Source organism: Podarcis melisellensis (assembly GCF_964234715.1).
Source record: "Podarcis melisellensis genome assembly, chromosome: 2".
Classification (NCBI taxonomy): domain Eukaryota; kingdom Metazoa; phylum Chordata; class Lepidosauria; order Squamata; family Lacertidae; genus Podarcis; species Podarcis melisellensis.
In genome coordinates this window covers 42,967,865-42,987,016 of record NC_138529.1, presented here as the reverse complement: position 1 = coordinate 42,987,016, position 19,152 = coordinate 42,967,865, and the positions used below count along the sequence as shown (strand labels likewise).

At 46.0% G+C, this 19,152-nt stretch overlaps 1 protein-coding gene across 6 annotated transcripts; it reads left to right on the top strand.

Annotated features, from left to right (window-relative positions):
• Positions 1-2,846: 2,846 nt before the first annotated feature.
• Positions 2,847-19,152, top strand: TRMT1 (tRNA methyltransferase 1). Of its 6 annotated transcripts, none has more exons than XM_081899247.1 (18): positions 2,867-2,998; positions 3,205-3,251; positions 4,407-4,786; positions 6,565-6,620; positions 7,561-7,709; positions 8,555-8,742; positions 9,028-9,143; positions 9,761-9,873; positions 10,267-10,415; positions 11,130-11,213; positions 12,038-12,107; positions 12,200-12,334; positions 13,237-13,322; positions 15,426-15,534; positions 15,900-15,976; positions 17,000-17,119; positions 17,505-17,625; positions 18,945-19,152. In XM_081899247.1, exons 3-18 carry the CDS (start codon positions 4,434-4,436, stop codon positions 19,026-19,028), a joined length of 2,010 nt encoding a protein of 669 aa, XP_081755373.1. In that variant the 5' UTR covers positions 2,867-2,998; positions 3,205-3,251; positions 4,407-4,433; the 3' UTR covers positions 19,029-19,152. The 6 variants fall into 6 exon arrangements, with proteins under 6 accessions (XP_081755369.1, XP_081755373.1, XP_081755370.1 ...); XM_081899244.1 differs by having other exon boundaries at positions 3,205-3,303; XM_081899246.1 differs by having other exon boundaries at positions 2,876-2,998; positions 3,129-3,251.

Here is a 19,152-nt window from a genome sequence, read left to right as displayed (position 1 = left end):
TGTACAATAAAAGTTGATTTGGAAGTCTTCCACAAGAAACCTGCTTCCCCCAAAGATCAGACATTTTGAGATAGGAAAGTGATGGGGAGGAAAAGTGCACTGGACAGTGTAAGAAAATTCTTGATGCAACACCATCTAATCCACCCATCGGATCAAGGGGCAACATATTCTAGTATTTGGCCTCCATTTGTGATCAACCATATACCAGGTTGAAAAACTGCTTATAGGTAGACAGGGTTGTCAGATACTCATCTTAAGATGGTGGCTGTAGCAACCAGGTTAAAGTCATCCAGTGAACTTCATTATTGAGTGGGGATTTGAACATCATTCGTTCAATATGGGGTGCTAGGGGAGGGGTAGTACCTTTGGTGGGAGACATCATCCTTACCCTGCATTCAGCTCTCACCTGTGGCTCCTAGAAGCTGTCAGATGCAACAGTGGCCACACCCCAGGAACAACTTCGACTGGCTGGCTAAACCAGGTGAGTTAGGGACTTAACTTGCATGCCAAGGCAGGCCCCGGCAGATCGAGTGGATGAGACCAATAGTGGGTCCAGCAGTCAATAAGACTGTTTCTGCACATGCTGTAGAGGGAAGTCAGGGAGTAGATGGGGCTTATCAACCTAGGAAGGTAGCCCATCTAGGAGAAGGAAAACTCTGATCCTAAATCTGCTGTCTTGTGGGATATCTTCAGGAGAAACAAAGTCTAACAACAAACCCTACATAAATCAGGAGTCCCTAAGGCAGTTGGATGACGCCTTGGATGCCTCCTGGCAACTCCTGAAGCCAAGCTGGTGCCAAACATATTGCTCTAAATTCCTTTGGACCACATAAATGAGGCCAAAATGGGGGTCTTGTCATCTGGGCAGCCCATACACACTGGCCCAAAACCTCCATACACACTGCCCAGGCTTGTGCCCTGGAGAGGTCACTTCAGTGTCACTAATGCAGCGGTTTGACTTCATCCCCAGAGGCATATTGCATTGTCTCTCAAAACAGATAGATGCCAACAGCTTAGAGTAAGTACATTGCACAAAAATGGCTCTGAACTGTGTATGGGAAAAACAGTCCCTGCTTGATTTCTGCATTTAATCCACATTACTGCATCCCTGTGCCAGGAAAAGCCTTACCTGCTTATTTTTTCAGTATGAGATTGCTGCTAAAGGAGCAAGAACAAAAAAAGGTGGCAGCTAGGTGTAAAGGAAGATAGGCTTGCATACTTTTAAATAATTGTGTAGAAGAGGCAAGTTCAGCATTGCAAGACACACCTGCCCAAATCCCTCCTTCTTTACAGCTATTAAAGCTGCAATCCTATGTGTGTTTATTTGGGAGTAAGTTCTACTGAATGCAGTGGGATTTACTTTGGAGTAAACAAACATAGGACCAGTTTGTAAAGGTATTGGTGTGCTCCTTTGCATCTAAAGATCCTTATCTTTTTGTCTACCTGATTTGTATATATAGATAAACTTGTCAGGATATTGCAACATATGTATAATGTATTACTGTGCAATGCATGTAAGGATATCCGTGCAAAGAACAGAGCAATGTTGCTGGCCTTGTCCTTGATGTTATCTGGCTAGCCTAGCCCTGCCCATTGAATGCCCATGCACAGCGGGCAAACATATGAACAGAAACCCCTATATTTAAGGGATGGGATGTGGGGCTAGCCCTGCTCTCTCTCTCATATGTGCTAGGAGGATAATCTGAACTGCCCTACTGAGTCCTAACACTGATGTTGATTAGCCTAGAAAATCTCAAGTGATCTACCAAGATATCAAATATATTGTAAGCCACCCTGAAAACATGCTTATTAATATTTAGATTGCTTATAAATCTTGTTAAATAAATAAAATTAACTGCTTCATAAAAGAGGGGGAATCCTTAAGTGACTTACCTAAAACAGTGTGAAACATTTATGAAAAATACAGATAAAATCTGTAGATTTTAAGAACAAGGATACGTAACAAAATTATACGTCTGGGGAAGCTTGCTGTAACTAAGAAGTCTAATCAGCATAGTGAGGATGCCCAGCCTGGTGTTAACATTGTTTTCAATAAATTGAGGGGTAGCATATATATTGTTATTTTAAAATATACAGAGAGATATGCAGGCACAGATCAGCAAGTGTGCATAGCCACCCTCAACCTTGATGTACAATTTAGCTTCAGTCAAATAACCTCAAGGTTATTGGTTGGGTGTCTTCCCACTCTGACCCCCAGTAAAGTGTACCCACTCCTTCCTTGAACTCACGAGGCGGAGGACTAGAAAGTGGATGCTTTTATTGAACTGATGTGGAAATCGCAATATGTGAGCTTGGCGAAGTACCACAGTCCGACTCTGATTAATGAGGTGTTTCCAAATCCTTGAAAAGCGCGCAAGGGACCTACTAACTGTCACCACTCTCACTTATCTTGGTGTAGAAGTTCGCCACGTTGTTACCTTTGACTCTTTCAGACGGAGTTAATGCCTGTTCACGGAGAAATTATGCCCCACTGAGTTCGATATGGTTTAAAAGTTTTATATTGCAAGATGGAAAAGGAACTACTCTTCCCCCCCCCTGCGCCCCCCCCAACGAAGACTTATAAGAAATACCGGCTAACAGCTTACATTCCCACTGATTCTCATCGCCATTTATTGCAAATCGTTTCTGGGGAACGAAACTATAAACTGCAGATGTTGCCGTATAAGCCGCATATACATCCGGATCATGGAAGAAGTCGGGTTCAAAGGAACGACGCATGACCCCTCGCAAATGAGTTTAAAGAACTCCAGCTTTTCTAATTGCGTTTTGGAAGCTGGGCTACGTCTCTTTTTTGACCCTATAGGCGTCCCATCCGCCGCTAGTTTTATTGGTCGGAAGAGCGTCAGCTGATCGTCTCCCACAATTTTCAATATGGCGGCGTCGACATAGCCTGTGCTGAGAAGCGTGGAAGTCGGTGCTGGTTGGTTGTGCTGCTTCTGGGAAGGAAATATTCTGAGTTGGAGGATGAGTTAAAGAGGTTGGTGATTGTTAGACTGGAGCAAGCTTCAGATTCTATTATGGAACATGTTTTGTTTCCTTCCTTTCCTATTCTCCACAATCTATGCTGTTCGTGATATGCTGGCTTGGCTTTGTTTCCGATTCCTTAGACTAGGAGGAGGATTATGGAAAAGATGGATCTGAAGTGTTGTGTATTTTCTTTGCTTTTCCCGGTGGTGCTGCAAGCTTCCCGGTTCTGATCAGACGCAGAAACCTACAGCCAGCATTGCGGAGTAAGAGCATAATTATGGTGGTGTGCAAACAGCAGCCAATCGAGAATTCTCAGTTAAGTGTCAAATATTAGAGTTAAATAGTTTTGAGAAAATATGATCAAGACCTACTACTTTAATACTTACCTTCTTTGTGTTATAGCCCAGCAAATATCCTATAGTTTGGATAAAGTGTTTCCTGAAGGTGGTTAATTAAAGAATAACTTGAATAGCTAGCCTCCCTAACTCTGCTGCCCCTCCTGCATGTTGGAAGATGTGTTTGGCAACTCACCCATTTTTTCTCATTTGATTGGTGAGCTGGTGGGCCTCCCAGTAGTCCTGCGCAAGTAAGATCTGCTGCACTGCCAGGTACCACTTGCCCTTAGGCAGCCGAGATAGGACTGTGAGCCAGCACTGGTCTAGAAGCCACAGAATTAGCCTTATACCAGCAGTACATCACAACATTTTAACTTAGGGGCATAGGAAACTGCTTTATATTGAGTCAGAGCCTTAGTTCATCTAGTACATAGTTGTCTATACTAACTGGCAGTGGCTCTCCAGGATTTCAGGCAGGGTCCTCACCCAGCAGTACCTGGAGTTGCTGGGGATTGAAATTGGGACCTTTTGTATGCTACATATGCTTTACCTCTGAGCTATGGCTGTCCACTTACAGATTAGAGTATAAGTGAGAGGAAGAAGGAGAAGCCAAGCTTGGGAAGCAGTTTAGATGTTTTTTCCTGCTACCTCTGCATGTCTTGTTTCCCCCTGCCAGCTGGATTTCCAGTGTAACTAGCTGGCTGGCTCAGAATTCACCAGGAGAGCATGGGGGCAGGTGGAGGTCAAATGGAGAGACCCATTCATCCTTCAACCAGCCCACTCACCTGCATGGAATTCTCTGCATAGACTTCCTAAGTGCCTATTGTTATCAGGTAAGTTGTTAAATTCAAGGCTGATTTTTAAAATCTGATAATTCTTTATCTTTTTTTAAAAAATTAAGGGCCTCTTGCTCTTAAAGGCAGGCGAGGACTTTCCTTTCTTTTTAACTAATCACCGCTTGCTACCCATATCTTTGGAAGTGGGCAGCTATCATAACGTATGTAAGCTGTCACTCATATACAGAACAGCAGTGCTGATGATTGGAAAATTATGCAATCGAAATAGCTTTTCTTATACTTTCAGAAAATACTCAGGAAGAAGCCTGTACTAATGAAAAGCAAGTGTCTCCTGTGGATTTGGACTCTGGGAGGCACCTTACCTCCTTACAGAAGGGCAGGAATTCTACAGCTTCAAAAGGCCTGGAATATTTCACCTTTAATTGCTCTTAAAGTCAGAAATATTTTTGTGAAAGCCATGGATGGTGATCAGCCACAATGTATGGAAACAGCTGACTCGAATGTGGAGCAAAATGTGGCTCAGTCCCCTATCGTGAGCACTACTGGTGGCAGTGAGGCAGTAAAGAATGGAGGAACCCTGGTCACTGAAGGGAAGGGGAAAATATTTTTCCCAAGTGCCAATGAAGTGTTCTACAACCCTGTTCAGGAGTTTAACAGAGACCTTACGTAAGTAGACATGTGGGAAGAGATTGCTTTCCATTTAATTTTGCAAATGATGGACTGTTGGAATCTGCTCTTGCATTTTGGAAGAGGCTGCCCCTTTGATTTTGTGAGAATGAGAAGGGGCCTGAAACCACTGGCCAAATTAAACTTAGTTTTTGAGTGTAATGAACAAGAGAGGAACTGTGACATTCGCACAGTCAGTGTTTTTCTTCTAAGAAAAAGATGTTGGTGCAGTCATACCTCAGGATGAATACTCTTCAGGTTGAGCGTTTTCAGGTTGCGCTCCACAGTGACCCGGAAGTAACGGAATGCGTTACTTCCGGGTTTTGCCGCATGTGCAGACACTCAAAATGATGTCACGGCATGTGCAGAAGTGGCGAAACATGACCCGTGCACGAGCAGACATGCAGTCGCATGTTACGTTCGCTTCAGGATGCAAACGGGGCTTCGGAACGGATCCTGTTCGCACCCAGAGGTACTACTGTACTGTGTAACCTTGAGTACCCCCAGAAAAAAAGCTCTGCTTACAGTTGTGACCCCACTTCATTTTATCTTTTTTACTAACTCACTGAGGACTGCCCAATCCACCTCCTCAGGTTATTCCTATGGTGAAGGTGGGTTCAGTGGACCTTCATGTCCAGAAGGGTTATTGTGGAGTGGGGAGAGGGAGGGAAGCATTTGGCTTCCAAGGATGGGTACCTGATTCAGCTACAAGGTCTGCTTTTGCAGAAAAACTTTTTTCTCTCTTCTCTCCCAGCATACTGCCCCAGGGGCCCTTATTCTGCTCTGGAGGGTTGGGGGGAACCCCCAGAACAGACTTAGGGGGCACATGGGGGAGGGAAGTGAGGGGTGAAAAGTATCATTGGGAAAGTAGAGCTCACTTAGCACTACATTGAATTCACCCCTGCATGTGCTTGGTGCTAAACTCTCCCTCTTCCATTGGGATCTCTTCAGTGGTGCAAGGATATGTACTTTTGCCACCAAAAGGAACCCTATTCTCCAGAAGCTGCAAGGAACCCTGGGGGCAAAGGATCCTGGAGAGGCCTGCTTTTGTGTCCTGGGTGCTCCTCTCTTTGCTAGAAGGATCTTTGTGTGTGTGAGGATCAGACTTCAAGGCCATGTGCTAGAGGACGTGCATCCTAGTTTTTACCCACTTCAAGACCCTTTTGGTAATGAAGTCAAGTTAATTCCCTTTTGCTGGCAAGAGGGTTGATGAAAGGAAGGGCCAGTCCTTTGACAGAGAAGGGGCAGCCCTATTTTGCTGCCAAAAAGATTTCTGTCAAGTGGCTGATAGTTTCAGGAATCTGGTAGTTGAGAGGATTTTTTTTTTAGTAATAATAGTGATGATGCCTTAAAAGCTGATTTATATAACATATTTTCTATGGGATTTGTCTACTGATACTGTAGCATAGCTTTCAGTGACGAATAACTACCCAGTTATGAAAAATATGGAGGGGAAAGCTGTGTTCGCTCATTTAGTGAGTATGGTTTGAAGCAGAATGGCTTCTCACGGGGGTGGGGGACCTGTAGCTTTCCAGCTTTCTGGATTGCAGCACCCATCATTCTTGATGGGTGGCGTCATCCATGTCGTCTGGGGCTGATGGACGAGCCTGTGCTCTGCAAAATGAGTGGTTCTGAAGACACCCAGGGTCTTTAGTTTTGGGGGGGGGGGTTCACAATCAAGTGGTATATAAATTTCATGAAATCTTTTTTCTAGTATATCTTGGCTACAGAACAACAAAAAACACACCTCTGACACCTCTCTCCCCTCCCACATTTAGGTGTGCAGTCCTTACGGAATTTGTACGGCTTCAGCTTTCATCAAAAGGGATTTCAAGTGAGTAGTAATATTTTCCTCTATTCGAGACAAGACCCAGAGGGGGAAACCGCTGATGTGTAAGAGACATGCATAATTGTCTTTTCAGGAATGTTGATTGACCTTTCTCTCTCCTTGTTGTTTGTCCTGTAGCCTGGACATTGGGGTAATTACCTCTTTCCATTGGAGGCAGTTTTTCTCTCTCTTCAAAATGAAACGTTTGACTAGGGCACTTCCCTATTATTTCTCCTGACTGTGAAGTAAACAGGAGCAGAAGAGGTGTTGATGCTCTGATCTCCCCTGCATTTGGCTTTCTGCCAAGCACCCAAGGCTCTTTACATTTTAAAATATTAAAACAAATAAATGTTGGCCAGGGGAGAGGGGAGAACAGTTTGGCTGTAGCAGACCCTGATATTGACTCTGCCTACTGTTTCCACTCTCTTCTTCCTTCTCCGGTTCTATGTTGTTCCTCTTGCTGTGACAGCTGTACTTTAAGCACCTGTTTAGGTAGGCTTGCATACTGTCAGCGGCTCTGTTGTGAACTAGCCATGCCCCATTTTGAAGCCTTGGGGATTGTTCCTAGAACTACAGAATGTAGATCTGGTTAACACACCACTCTTTAGCCAAGACCCCACTCTGTACCATAAAAGAGCAATGAGCAGCTGTGGTCTTCTTGCACAAATTGTGCTAAGAATATCTATGCAAGGTAAATAGAAGCTAGAACTCTAGCTTGATTGGCACATTGTAGATCTCTTAGCACCCTGCTAACCTTTCTCCAGCTTCTGGGAAATGGCTGCTTAGCTTCCTGGAAAATATATGCAATCTCTTTGTCCATGCTGTTCAGCATAATGTTGAATGCCATATTACAGTTGTATGAAATGATTTCAGGATTGCAAATCTATGCAAGGAGAATGGCAGGCCCCGACCTCATGTCACTCTGTGTTATTTCCATCTGTTCCAGTTGCAGTCCCTGGAGAGGAGAATGTCTCAAAAGTGATTGTGGATCTCTCGAAAGGGGGGAAAGATGATGACCTGGAGCAGACACCTGGTGGTGATGACCAGCAAGATAATGAGGAGCATGAAGCTGTGAAAGTGGGAGAAGTATGCCAGGTGCTGTGTCCCCGTGTATATGTACACTTTGGGGGTTTGAGGGTCTTGTGATGGCACCTTATTTTATTGTAGTGCTGAATGTATTGATCCCTTGTTCATCCTTTACCCTCCTTTCTTTTGTTTTGTCAATATATATATATTTTACTAGTTTTATTGTGCTTAGTTATATTTTATCTATTTGATTTGTGTCCTGCCTTTCCTTCAAGGCTATCAAGGTGGCATTCAAGTTTCTCCTTTTATTCTCACAACAATCCTCTGAGGTAGATCAGGCTGGAAGATAGAGACTGGATTAAGGTCACCCAGCAAGATTCATGGCCGAGTGGGGGGTTTGAACTTGGGTCCTACCAGTTTGACTCCAACATGGTAACTGCTACACTATGCTAGCTGTGTTACAGTTTTTAACTGCAAGGTCTCTGTTTGGTGCAGAGGCCTGGCTTACAAGTGGTCACCAAATGCTCCACTAAATGCTAACCACCTTGCATTATTCCCTCTCTCCTCCCCAAACTCCAACACTGAGTCTGTGTTTTAGCACACATTCTCAAGAAATCCAAGATCTGGGGAACAGCTGGAGATTTTGATACATGTTGAGGCATTCACAAGGCTGACCCAGTCTTTCAAGATCTGCTGCAAAAGTCAAGTTTTGTCTACTTCACCATGTGCATTGGTCACAAGATGATAAGGCATAGGAGGAAAATTTTGTTCTACCTCTCCATCAGTTGTGGCAAGGGGATACCATTTGAAGTCAGCTGTTAGGTTCATTTTTAGCAAAGCATCTGTGGAGCTCAGTTGCTCTGGGGCCTCCCACCACCTCTCTTTTCTAGATTTTTCTTCCTGTCTCTCTGCAGGAGGGAGTGCGAGTGCTGGAGGCCTTGGCTGCTTCTGGATTACGCTCCATCCGGTTTGCAAAGGAGGTTCCTGGCCTTCAGAGAGTGGTGGCGAATGACTTATCTGCCAAGGCTGTTGAGCTAATAACCAAAAACATCCAGCTCAATGATGTCGGACACCTGGTGACTCCAAGCTTGTCAGATGCCCGGTGAGTAAAGCTTTTCCATTCAGAAGAGAGATAAGAAACCCATGACACCCTGATTGTGGTTGGACTCCAGCTCCTTTCAGCCTCAGCCAGCATGACCATGGTTGGGGATCATGGGAGTTGTAGTCCAGCAGCATCTGGGTGGCCACAGATTCCCCATCCCTGATTCAGGGCCTGTGAGCTAGACTCCTGCTCCTTTTTCCATAGTAAGAACTGGGCCACTATTGTCTTTTTGTTTCTTTTTGTGTGGAGTATGATGCTTCTAAACACTTTCTCCCACACTCACAGGATGCTGATGTACCAGAGCAAGGCAGACAGAGACCTCTTTGATGTCATTGATCTGGACCCGTATGGCAGCCCTTCGATGTTTCTGGATGCTGCGGTTCAGAGCGTGAGTGACGGAGGTGAGCTCATAACTTCTTCCAGCTCCAATTTTGTGAGTGATGGTGAAAATCAGGTTGTTTGGACCACTCTTCTTCTGCAGTGGTTTTTGGTTTAGGAGACACCAACCTTTTTTTGCCTACTTAGCTTTTCTGTCAGCCCTTATAAACAGTTTTTTTTGGAAGGGGTGTTTCAAAACAAAATCTGGGTATAAATGTAAAATATGGACCATAACCTCATGTTGACTCATGACGGAAAAGCTTTGTCAGAGACATACTTTTAGCATATTATATGGCAGTCTAGCTATGCAAGTTCCTAAAGCTCTCTGAGGATTGGAATACTCCTGTAAAAGTGAAATTGTTCCTGCTGTGCAAGCTACAGAACTCTTTCTGTATGCCTTCCCTGCCTCACTGAGACAGGAGAGCGTTGTTTTTCCCTATGCACAGATAGAAACTGAAGCCAGCATATGTAATGGTTTAGCTATGGGCTTTGTGGCAGAGCAGCAGTCCAAACTTAGGTCATGGCACCATATGCTTTGACTCTACAGTTGTTGCTTGATGCCCTTTTAGGTGTGTTTTTTTGGGGAAAGATTGTGTTGTATCTCCTGACCCTTCCCTTCCCTTTGGGGACACTGTTGCAGGCCTGCTGTGTGTCACATGCACCGACATGGCTGTAATGGCTGGGAACTCCGGGGAGACCTGCTACAGCAAATATGGGTCCATGTCTATCAAGGGCAAGTTCTGCCATGAGATGGTGAGTGGAATGAGCTGCCAGGAACCCCAGACTACAAGCCCATGTCCCATCGCTGTATCTGTCCAGCCTTTGGCCCGTCCATTGTCTTCCTCAAGAGGAAATGAATGCTTTCAAGTTGGCGGTTCTGCAAGGTCAAGTGGTATCTACCGGCAGTGCCATTCAGGCATCCACAACTACTGCAGTTCCACTCCCTCTTTCTCCCAGCTTGGCTGCCTGCTGCTGTGCTGGAGGACACACTCCCAAGGCCAACCTCAAGATAACAGAGTGACTCTTACATTCTTATGGGGCTGACACATGAAGAGTTGAAGTTCCCATGTATCACAGTAATGTTAACTGTCCAAAATCAAAACGTAACAATGGCTCTCACTGTAGTTTCCTCCTACCTTCCTTCAGGCCCTGCGGATTATCCTGCACAGCATTGATCTGCGGGCCAACTGCTACCAGCGCTACATTGTCCCACTCCTGTCAGTCAGTGCAGATTTCTACATTCGTGTTTTCGTCCGGGTCTTTACTGGGCAAGCCAAGGTTAAAGCGTCTGCCAGGTGAGCCACCCCCAAACTTGAGTTTCAGTCCTTGGGTAGTGCCCCATTTGCGCTTACAACCGTTTTAGTGGCATCCAGTGTGGTGTAGTGGTTAAGAGCGGTGGACTCGTAATCTGGTGAACTGGGTTCGCTTCCCCGCTCCTCCACACGCAGCTGCTGGGTGACCTTGAGCTAGTCACACTTCTCTGAAGTCTCTCAGCCTCACTCACCTCACAGAGTGTTTGTTGTGGGGGAGGAAGGGAAAGGAGAAGGTTAGCCGCTTTGAGACTCCTTAAGAGGGAGTGAAAGGTGGGATATCAAGTCCAAACTCCAACTCCAACTCCTCCTCCTCCTCCTCCTCCTCCTCCTCCTCCTCCTCCTCCTCCTTCTTCTTCTTCTTCTTCTTCTTCTTCTTCTTCTTCTTCTTCTTCTTCTTCTTCTTCTTCTTCTTCTTCATGTGATCACTGATATGCAGGTCCTTTGGGACACAGAAGAAGGCAGAATGTGGGGCAGGGCAAGGCGTGTGGGGACTGTGAGTGGCACCACTGTGCAAAATGGTCACCACGTGTGTGTGTGTGTGTGTGGCTGTCCATGGTGCTCCCAGTTAGGTAAGGTAACAGGGACCTTATCCACTGCAACCAGTACTTATTGAGGCCCATCCCTGGGCTTTTCTTTCCCTGCCTCTTATTTATAGCCAAGCCTGCTACATGTTAATAATTCTCTTTCTTTTGGCAGCAAACAGGCCTTTGTCTATAACTGTGTGGGCTGTGGCTCCTTTCATATGCAGAGACTTGGCAAAGTGGCTCACAATGGAAACAAGTAAGAGAGCTGGGGAGATGTTTTTTTACAGAACAATGAAACAGCATTTCCCCCTTTCCTTCAACCTAAGCCAGTCAGGTGGGCAGATTCCAGGAACACTTGCGCTGCCAGATGTTCCTGTGTTGACCAGGGTGGGAAACTCATTTCCCGGGTGGCTCTCTTAATGAGGCATCCTCTTTCGGTGGGGGTTCATTGCAACATTTCCTTTATTCTCAGCCTTTGGCCTCAAATTTTAAAAAACCAAAGTTTTGTGTGTAGTCATACACAATAGGTTTGTGGGAGTCAGAAGCAGGGGGCATGTTGTTTCTGTGAGGAGAGGAGGGTGTGTTTAGGCGCAAGTTTCTATTAGAGTGGAAATCATGCTAGCTCATTTTTGGATGCTTCCTATCGGTGTAATAGAACAATTGGCAAACGGGAAGGGATCTTGGGGAAGTGAAGATCAATGCTTGAACCCCTCTGTGCCTGCCTCTTCTGCCTGATGCCAGAGATAATGGACACAGTTCTGAGCTACCAATCAAAGGAGGCAAACTGACAGTCTCTCTGATGGATGCTTAAATGATATTTGTTCCCTGTATCAGGAAGTCTTTAATGTTTTATTATGTTTTAATATGTGCTGGAAGCTGCCCAGAATAGCTGGGGAATCCCAGCCAGATGGGTGGGGTATAAATAAAATATTAATAAAGAGAGAGAGAGAGAGACTTGGGCACCTAACAAGCAGTAGTTAATAAAAAATAACAAAGGAACAGGGAAAGAAAAAGTATCAGCCCCTTCTACCCCAATGAGGCTCTTAAATACTGCTTTTGCTCTCTCTGACCAAACAACAGCGTCAACTACAAGGCTGCCTGTGGGCCTCCTGTGGGACCATCCTGTGAGTATTGTCAGCAGCGCCACCAGGTGAGCCCAGCTGATCTCTACATCTCATAATATGCCCCTGGCCAGAGGATCTCAAGCTAACCCTTGCTTCTCTCCTCCTCCTCCTCCCACAGCTGGGTGGCCCTCTGTGGGCAGAGCCCCTGCACAATGCAGATTTTGTCCAGCGAGTCCTGTCAGCAGTTGGGAGCAACCCAGCACGCTTCCGAACAAGCCAGCGGATTCAGGGCATCCTGAGCATGGTGATGGAGGTGAGGAAGACTATGCAGAAGATGAAGGCGATTGCCATACCACCTTTAGACCACCCCCATGAGCTGCAGCTTTTTGCCAAGGTGCAACAAAGGATGTTGCGTAGTGGACTACTGAGTTGCGCAAACTCTCAGTGTGAATGAACAAATGAATACAGTATTGTGTGGCAATTGGTTTGATATAGAAATTCAAAGGGAAGGGTATGTTTTGTGCTTGGCACCCTTTTCATATAGGGCAGTAGTTTTCAAACTTTGTTCCAGGGCACCTTGGGGTTCCTTGGAAGCCCATCTAGTGAGAATATTAGCAGTGGTAGACTGGAAAAAAAGAGATAAGAAGGGAGGGACGCCAAAAGGGAAAGGGAAAACAATGGTAGATAAGCAAAAACTTGTATACCGTAGTTGTCTTCTTCTGCAATCCACAGCCACAATGGAATACCAGTGTCTGGCAATGTTCTGGCAAATGCTCCCACCTTGTGTTTAGCAAGGGGAGTCCCTGCAAAAAAGTTTGCTCTAGAGCAGGGGTGGGGAACCTGTGGTCCTCCGAATGTTGTTGGAAAGTCCAACTCCCATTGCGTCTCATAGTAGCTGGAGCAGCAGCACCCAGAGGGCTGCAGCTTCTGCACCTCTGCCATAGAGCAGGCCTCTGTTCTCACAACCTGCAGTAGACCTGAGGCAGATGAATCGCCGTGGAAAGCAATCTCTGCAGGGAGAAGAATCACCCAGTGTACTCTGGTCTATTGACAATCTAGAAATGGGGTGGAGAAACAAACAAAGATTAAAAAGCCACCACTGCAAGATCTTTGTTTGAAATACTCTATATAAGATAAACTGGTGCTGTCGTCTTCATGGCAACAGTAGGGCAAACGCCCGGTTTTAACTAGTATTGTTTTCTCTCTGTGTGATAGGAGCTCAGTGATGTCCCTCTCTACTACACCCTTGACCATCTCAGCAAAACCGTCCGTTGCAGCAGCCCTTCCCTGCTACAGTTCAGGTAAGATTTGTGCTGCAAGAACCTATCCTAAAGTGGGGGAAAGCAAACAAAGAGCGGTTGTAGTTTGTGTGGGTTGGAGTGGGCAGGGGCTCATTTAGTTGGCGGCAGAGTCAGGCTCTGAAAGCCTTTATAGAGCTACACTGGAGCATTGTGCCTTCCTTTGTTTTGTGACTTCCCTACTCAGCAATCTTGTCCTGCCGTGGGTCCTGCCGTGGGACTCTTGTGTTTCCTTGTAACAGGGGTGGCTGATCCGGGGCCTTCAAGGTGTTGCTGGACTGCAGCTCCCACCAGCCTTGCCTAAGGATCAGAGTGACTGGGGCTGATGGGCATTAGAGTTTGGGAAAAAAATTGGAAAGCCACAGGGTCCTCACTCCTGTCCTATAGATGACTTTGTGACTCTCTGGGTCTCTGTAGTTCAGACCTGAGTAGGCCGGTTGTGTTATGCTAGGTTGCTGCTGGAACTTTGCTTTGTTATGCAGGAAGCCACAGGTCCTGTTGCCCAAAGTGATAAGCTGTCGAAAAGCACCCCCTTTTCTTTTTATAATAAATTTTATTCAATTTTAAAATTCAATATACTGTATATTTCTCTTAAAAAATAAACAAGGTGACTTCCCATCCTTACCTCTGTGGTGTGTTTATTCCTACCCATATTCTGCTGCATTATACGTTAAACTATAATACATATTTCTTCTATTACAATTATTGTCATTTTCCACCCACTGCTCCTAATTAAAATCCTACCTGCAGTTTCATTTGGCTATACAGTGGTGCCCCGCAAGACGAATGCCTCGCAAGACGAAAAACCCGCAAGACGAAAGGGTTTTTCGGTTTTTGCGACGCTTCGCTAGACGATTTTCCCTATGGGCTTGCGGCGGGGCGGGAAAGCCTCCCCCCGCCGCCCGGGGCGGGAAAGCCTGCGGCGGGGCGGGAAAGCCTCCCCCCGCCGCCCGGCTTCGGAACGATGTCCCGAAGCCGGGCGGCGGGGCCGCAAAGCCTGGGCGCGCTGGCAACTCTCCGCAAGGAGCGCTCCCGCTGCTTGCGGAGAGGTCCGCGAAGCCTGTCCTGGACCTCTTCTGAAGGCAGGCGGGGGGCAAAAGTCTTTGTCCCCCCTGCCTGCCTTCCCAGGGGCTTTTAAATCGCCCCGGACAGCGGAGAAGTCCTCCACTGTCCCGGGCGATTTTAAAATGCCGCCTGCCAGAAGAGGTCGGGGGAAGGCGGTTTCCATAGGAACGCATTAATTGATTTTCAATGCATTCCTATGGAAAACCGTGCATCGCAAGACGAAAAACTCGCAAGACGAAGAGACTTGCGGAACGAATTAATTTCGTCTTGCAAGGCACCACTGTAGTTCTTTTTCAGATATTCCAAAAAGGATTTCCATTCTTTAGTAAAAAGCTCATCACTTTGCTCTCTCACTCTTGCTGTCAGTTTTGACAATTCTGCACAGTCCATTAGTTTTGCAATCCATTCTTCTTTGGTTGGGACTTTTTCTACCTTCCAATTCTGCACACATAGGATTCTTGCAGCTGTTGTTCCATACATAGTTTAATAATATTCTTTGGGACATTTGTCCCCCATATCCCTAGAAAAAAGCTTCTTTTTTGGGAATTACCAATTTTAACATCATCTTCATTTCATTATATATTATTTCCTAAAATCCCTTAGTTTTTTCACATGTCTACCACATATGAAAACTTTCCCTTTTCTAACCAGGATGGATTGCTCATGCTATAGGTTTTCTGGATCCAAGACAAAGTCGCTTCTAGGATGGGGTCTGGCAGTTTGAGGGTGGTCATCTTCAAATTGTTGCATTGTTTGGAAAGAATGACACTTCACAGAGTAGCTAAGACGAACAAGTTGACAGACTATAGTGCTCTGACATCAACAAGCAACAAATGTTTAGAGATGTGCAATGAAATGGTCTGAATCTGACCAAAATTGGAATCCTATGTTCTAATAATGAGGTAACAAGTGATGTTGGCTACAGTTTGAAATAAAAGAATTGACTCAAACAGTGAGAAACCTTCCACTGTTTCTACCAAAGTTCTTCCCCTTCGGAAATTAGGGATTTCTGTGCAAATCTTCCCTGGATTTCCTTTCCAGGTCAGCTCTCCTCCATGCTGGTTACCGGGTGTCACTGTCCCATGCCTGCAAAAACGCCATCAAGACAGATGCGCCACCATCTGTGCTTTGGGACATCATGCGCTGCTGGGTGAGCAATGTTTTAACCTCTGCATAAAGGAGCTTTTCTTTCTGGATCTTTTACTGTAGGCACCACCAGAACAGCTATTTGTTCCCCTTTCTCAGGCTCCAGCCTGTGGCACTACTGTTTTTTGTCTGCAATGATGGGGCATGCTCCTGTCACCTTGTACCACTGGCCACTGTTTATGCATGTATACTTCGCTCTTTGGGTCTGGTTTGATAAAGAGTGATTAAAACACAGTCCTGAGGTGTATGTAAAGGACAGATTCCTAGCCATCCTTCACCTGAAGTTTGTTTTATTTGCTTTCCCCTTTTCACCTCTTGAGATTAAACCCACTTCTTGTTCTATTCCCCCTGCCTATCTCCCAACTTTAGGAGAAACTCAATCCTGTGAAAAGAGAGCGCCTTTCCGAGAGCAGCCCAGCTGCCCACATCCTTTCTGTAGAACCCAAGTAGGTATTGGGCGTGTACTGCAAGACTGGGTGTTGGATGGGCAAATATGGACCTTAGGCCAAGAAAGAAATGGCTCATTGGCAGGAAACTTTGGAAATCAGGAGGGCATATATCTGTAGGCTGCTGTTGTGGTGCAGGGGTGGGAGGGACAGACAGCTGTGGGCTAAGATAGCAAAATAAGTTCTAGGGGTGTGTGTGTGTGTGTTCAAATGCTCAAGAGTTTTTCATCTAGAATTTGTCCTATTCTGACCAAGAGAAGGTAGTGATCCCACTTTGTGAAAGGGGTTTGGTTCCAGATAGGAACTGTCCTTCCCGCCCCGACCTGGCCATAGTGATCCATGCGATGGTCACCTCCAGGCTTGACTACTGCAATTCGCTGCCCTTGAAGCTGTCCCAGAAACTCCAGCGGGTGCAGAATGCTGCAGCGAGGCTCCTTATGGGGTCTCTGCCATGGGAGCATATTCACCCAGTGCTTTTCAAGCTGCACTGGCTCCTGGTGGAGTACAGGGTCAGATTTAAGGTGCTGGTTTTAAAGCCCTTCACAGCCTAGGACCCTTGTACCTATGGGACCGCCTCTCCCAGTATGCCCCACGGAGGACCTTAAGGTCCATAAATAGCAACACCCTAGAGGTCCCGGGTCCTAAGGAAGTTAGATTAGCCTCAACCAGAGCCAGGGCTTTTTCAAGACTGGCTCTGGCCTGGTGGAACGCTCTGTCACATGAGACAAGGGCCCTGCAGGATCTGATTTCTTTCTGCAGGTCCTGTAAGACAGAGTTGTTCTGCCTGGCCTTTGGCTTGGAGTCAATTTGATTCCCTCCCCCTCTCTTTTTTCCTCCTGTGATGAGGCTGCATTTTAATGTTTTAATGTTGTATTTTAATCTTGGTTTTTAAGTTGTATTCATTCAACTTGTTTTTATTATTGGTTGTTAGCTGCCCTGAGCCCAGCCTTGGCTGGGGAGAGCGGGGTATAAATAAAATTTATTATTATTATTATTCCTTGCTGACACTCTTAAACTCCACAGGCTGCAGGCATCCTTCACTGTCCGGGCAGATGCTAATCCTAGCTCACGAAAGCAAGGCCTCAAACGGTTCCAGCTAAATCCAGAGCCTTTTTGGGGCCCAAAAGCAAGAGCCAAAGCTGGGTAAGATTTAACAGGGAACCTGGGTGTGCTGGGAGCAAGCTAGGATACAGTTTATGTAACCTGGGATACAGGATGTAAAGGTCCTGAGGTGGGGGTGGGGCATTAGAACAAAGACAGGCCAGAACTCATTCCTGTTGGTTAAAAATGGTACCAGAATGCATTACTTTTAAGGATGTCATGGAAAAGGTGACAAGGAGAACTCTGGCACTGGTATCTTCTGGTATCACCCCATTCCCCTGCCCCCCCCCCACTTCCTGGGCTACTCCTTCTGGTCTTTGTCCCAGGTTTCTGCCCTGACTCTCCTGGCTAGGGCAGTAGTGATGGGGACACTGAAGCAAAAGCATCAGCCTCCTTGGCTCTGTTCTGACACATCTGCTGGGGGCAGGGGTGGGATCTCTTCCTCCTTGCAGGAAAAGAGAAAGCTACACCAGAACAAGAGGAAAGAATGTGGAGAACAGAGTGATGGGGCCCACCTGAAGAACTTTCCCTGCAAACGGTTTCGGCAAGTGAGTAGTTACAGCTACTTTGCTGTTTGCTTAGAACTGAGATATTGGGTTGGTGTGTAAAAGAAACTGGGTAGCCTTTTGGGGGAATCTGAGTGTTAATGACAGCAGGGAATAGCTGTGCTTAAAAGTGCAGGGGAGAAGGGACATGGTTTTCTTATCTCTGTCCTGTTCCATCTCTCTTTTGCTTTTTTACTGTCTTAAGCACATGGCCTGTGCAGCTAAAGTTCTTTAAGCTGCACTCCTGGCAAATGGAGGAAATGGTACCTGTGTAACTGATTTTTATCTCATAGCACAATAGAATTGGGAGTAGGAAAGGGTTAAGCACACCCCTCTTCTCTGGGTTCTGGTTTTATTCCACTGGAGCTGCATGTGGTTTGCCTCTCTGCTATGTGGCAGGCAGTTTTGTAGGAGTGCTCTTGTCAGCTGCCATTATTAGTTGTAGCTGCTGGCAACCAGAGGTCATTATGCACAACCTGTATCGATTGGTCTCATTTAGGGGAGTCAGCTGGAGAATACAGGTCTCAGTAATCATTTTAAGCCCAGCTACAATTGCCCTGTCGCTAAACACCATTCTATGTTTGGTATGAGGATGACCAATGAAAAGCAGATTTTTTTTGAAAAAAATATACTGTTTTTAACCAGGCTTACATAACTTGTGACCCACCAACCCAGGCACAGCTTACCTGGTGCTTCACAGCTGCTCTGTTTTTACAGACCTAGGCAGGCAGCAAAACCAGGAGGTTCCTTAAACCTGGGTTACCCTATTTGGCTGGCTGGGTCCTTAGTTGTATGTAGGTCTGTTTTAATTTTACCTGCAATATTTAAAACACTTGCAGACAGCAAATGGGCTGTTTAGATGAACCTTGAAAATTTGGTATGTTTGGCTTTTATACAGAACAGAATGGTGAAGGCAACTAGAGGTGTAGCTATGGGTTCTGTTCCCAGATCAGCTACAGCCTCCTTAGGCCAAGCTGCCAATTTCTCTTTTGCCTAAGGCAGGGGTCAGCAAATTTTTCAGCAGGGGGCCAGTCCACTGTCCCTCAGACCTTGTGGGAGGCTGGACTATATTTGGGGGGGGGGGGAGAACAAACGCCTATGCCCCACAAATAACCCAGAGATGCATTTTAAATAAAAGCACACATTCTACTCATGTAAAAACACACTGATTCCCGGACCGCCCGAAAGCTGGATTTAGAAGGCGATTGGGCCGGATCCAGCCCCCGGCCTTAGTTTGCCTAAGGGCCAGCTGCTTCAGCCACAGGGCTGCATGCAAGGACTTGAATGGTTTAGTGATGTTTGGCGTTGCTTTTCCCTTACAGGGCAACTGTTCGCTGGGGGACAAGTGCTGCTACTCCCATGAGACAGAAGGAAATACGGCAGAAAACAACCCAGCACCATCTTGATGAGAAACAGTCTTTGGTATCTGCTCCCTTTTGTTTTATATATTTGTGCTAAATGGAGAGCCTTTATTTTCAAATGACTGTCCATTTATGATGTGCCTGCCATTAAACAATGGTGTTAGCTTTT

What these genes read in the sequence shown, in the direction of transcription:
- TRMT1 (XM_081899243.1), top strand. Translation starts at nt 4,434, where the DNA reads ATGAAAAGCAAGTGTCTCCTGTGGATTTGGACTCTGGGAGGCACCTTA. An exon ending in GTGGCTCACAATGGAAACAA is followed by an intron (nt 11,214 to 12,037) that starts GTAAGAGAGCTG and finishes ACCAAACAACAG; the next exon opens with CGTCAACTACAAGGCTGCCT. An exon ending in AAAGCAAGAGCCAAAGCTGG is followed by an intron (nt 17,120 to 17,504) that starts GTAAGATTTAAC and finishes TGCTGGGGGCAG; the next exon opens with GGGTGGGATCTCTTCCTCCT.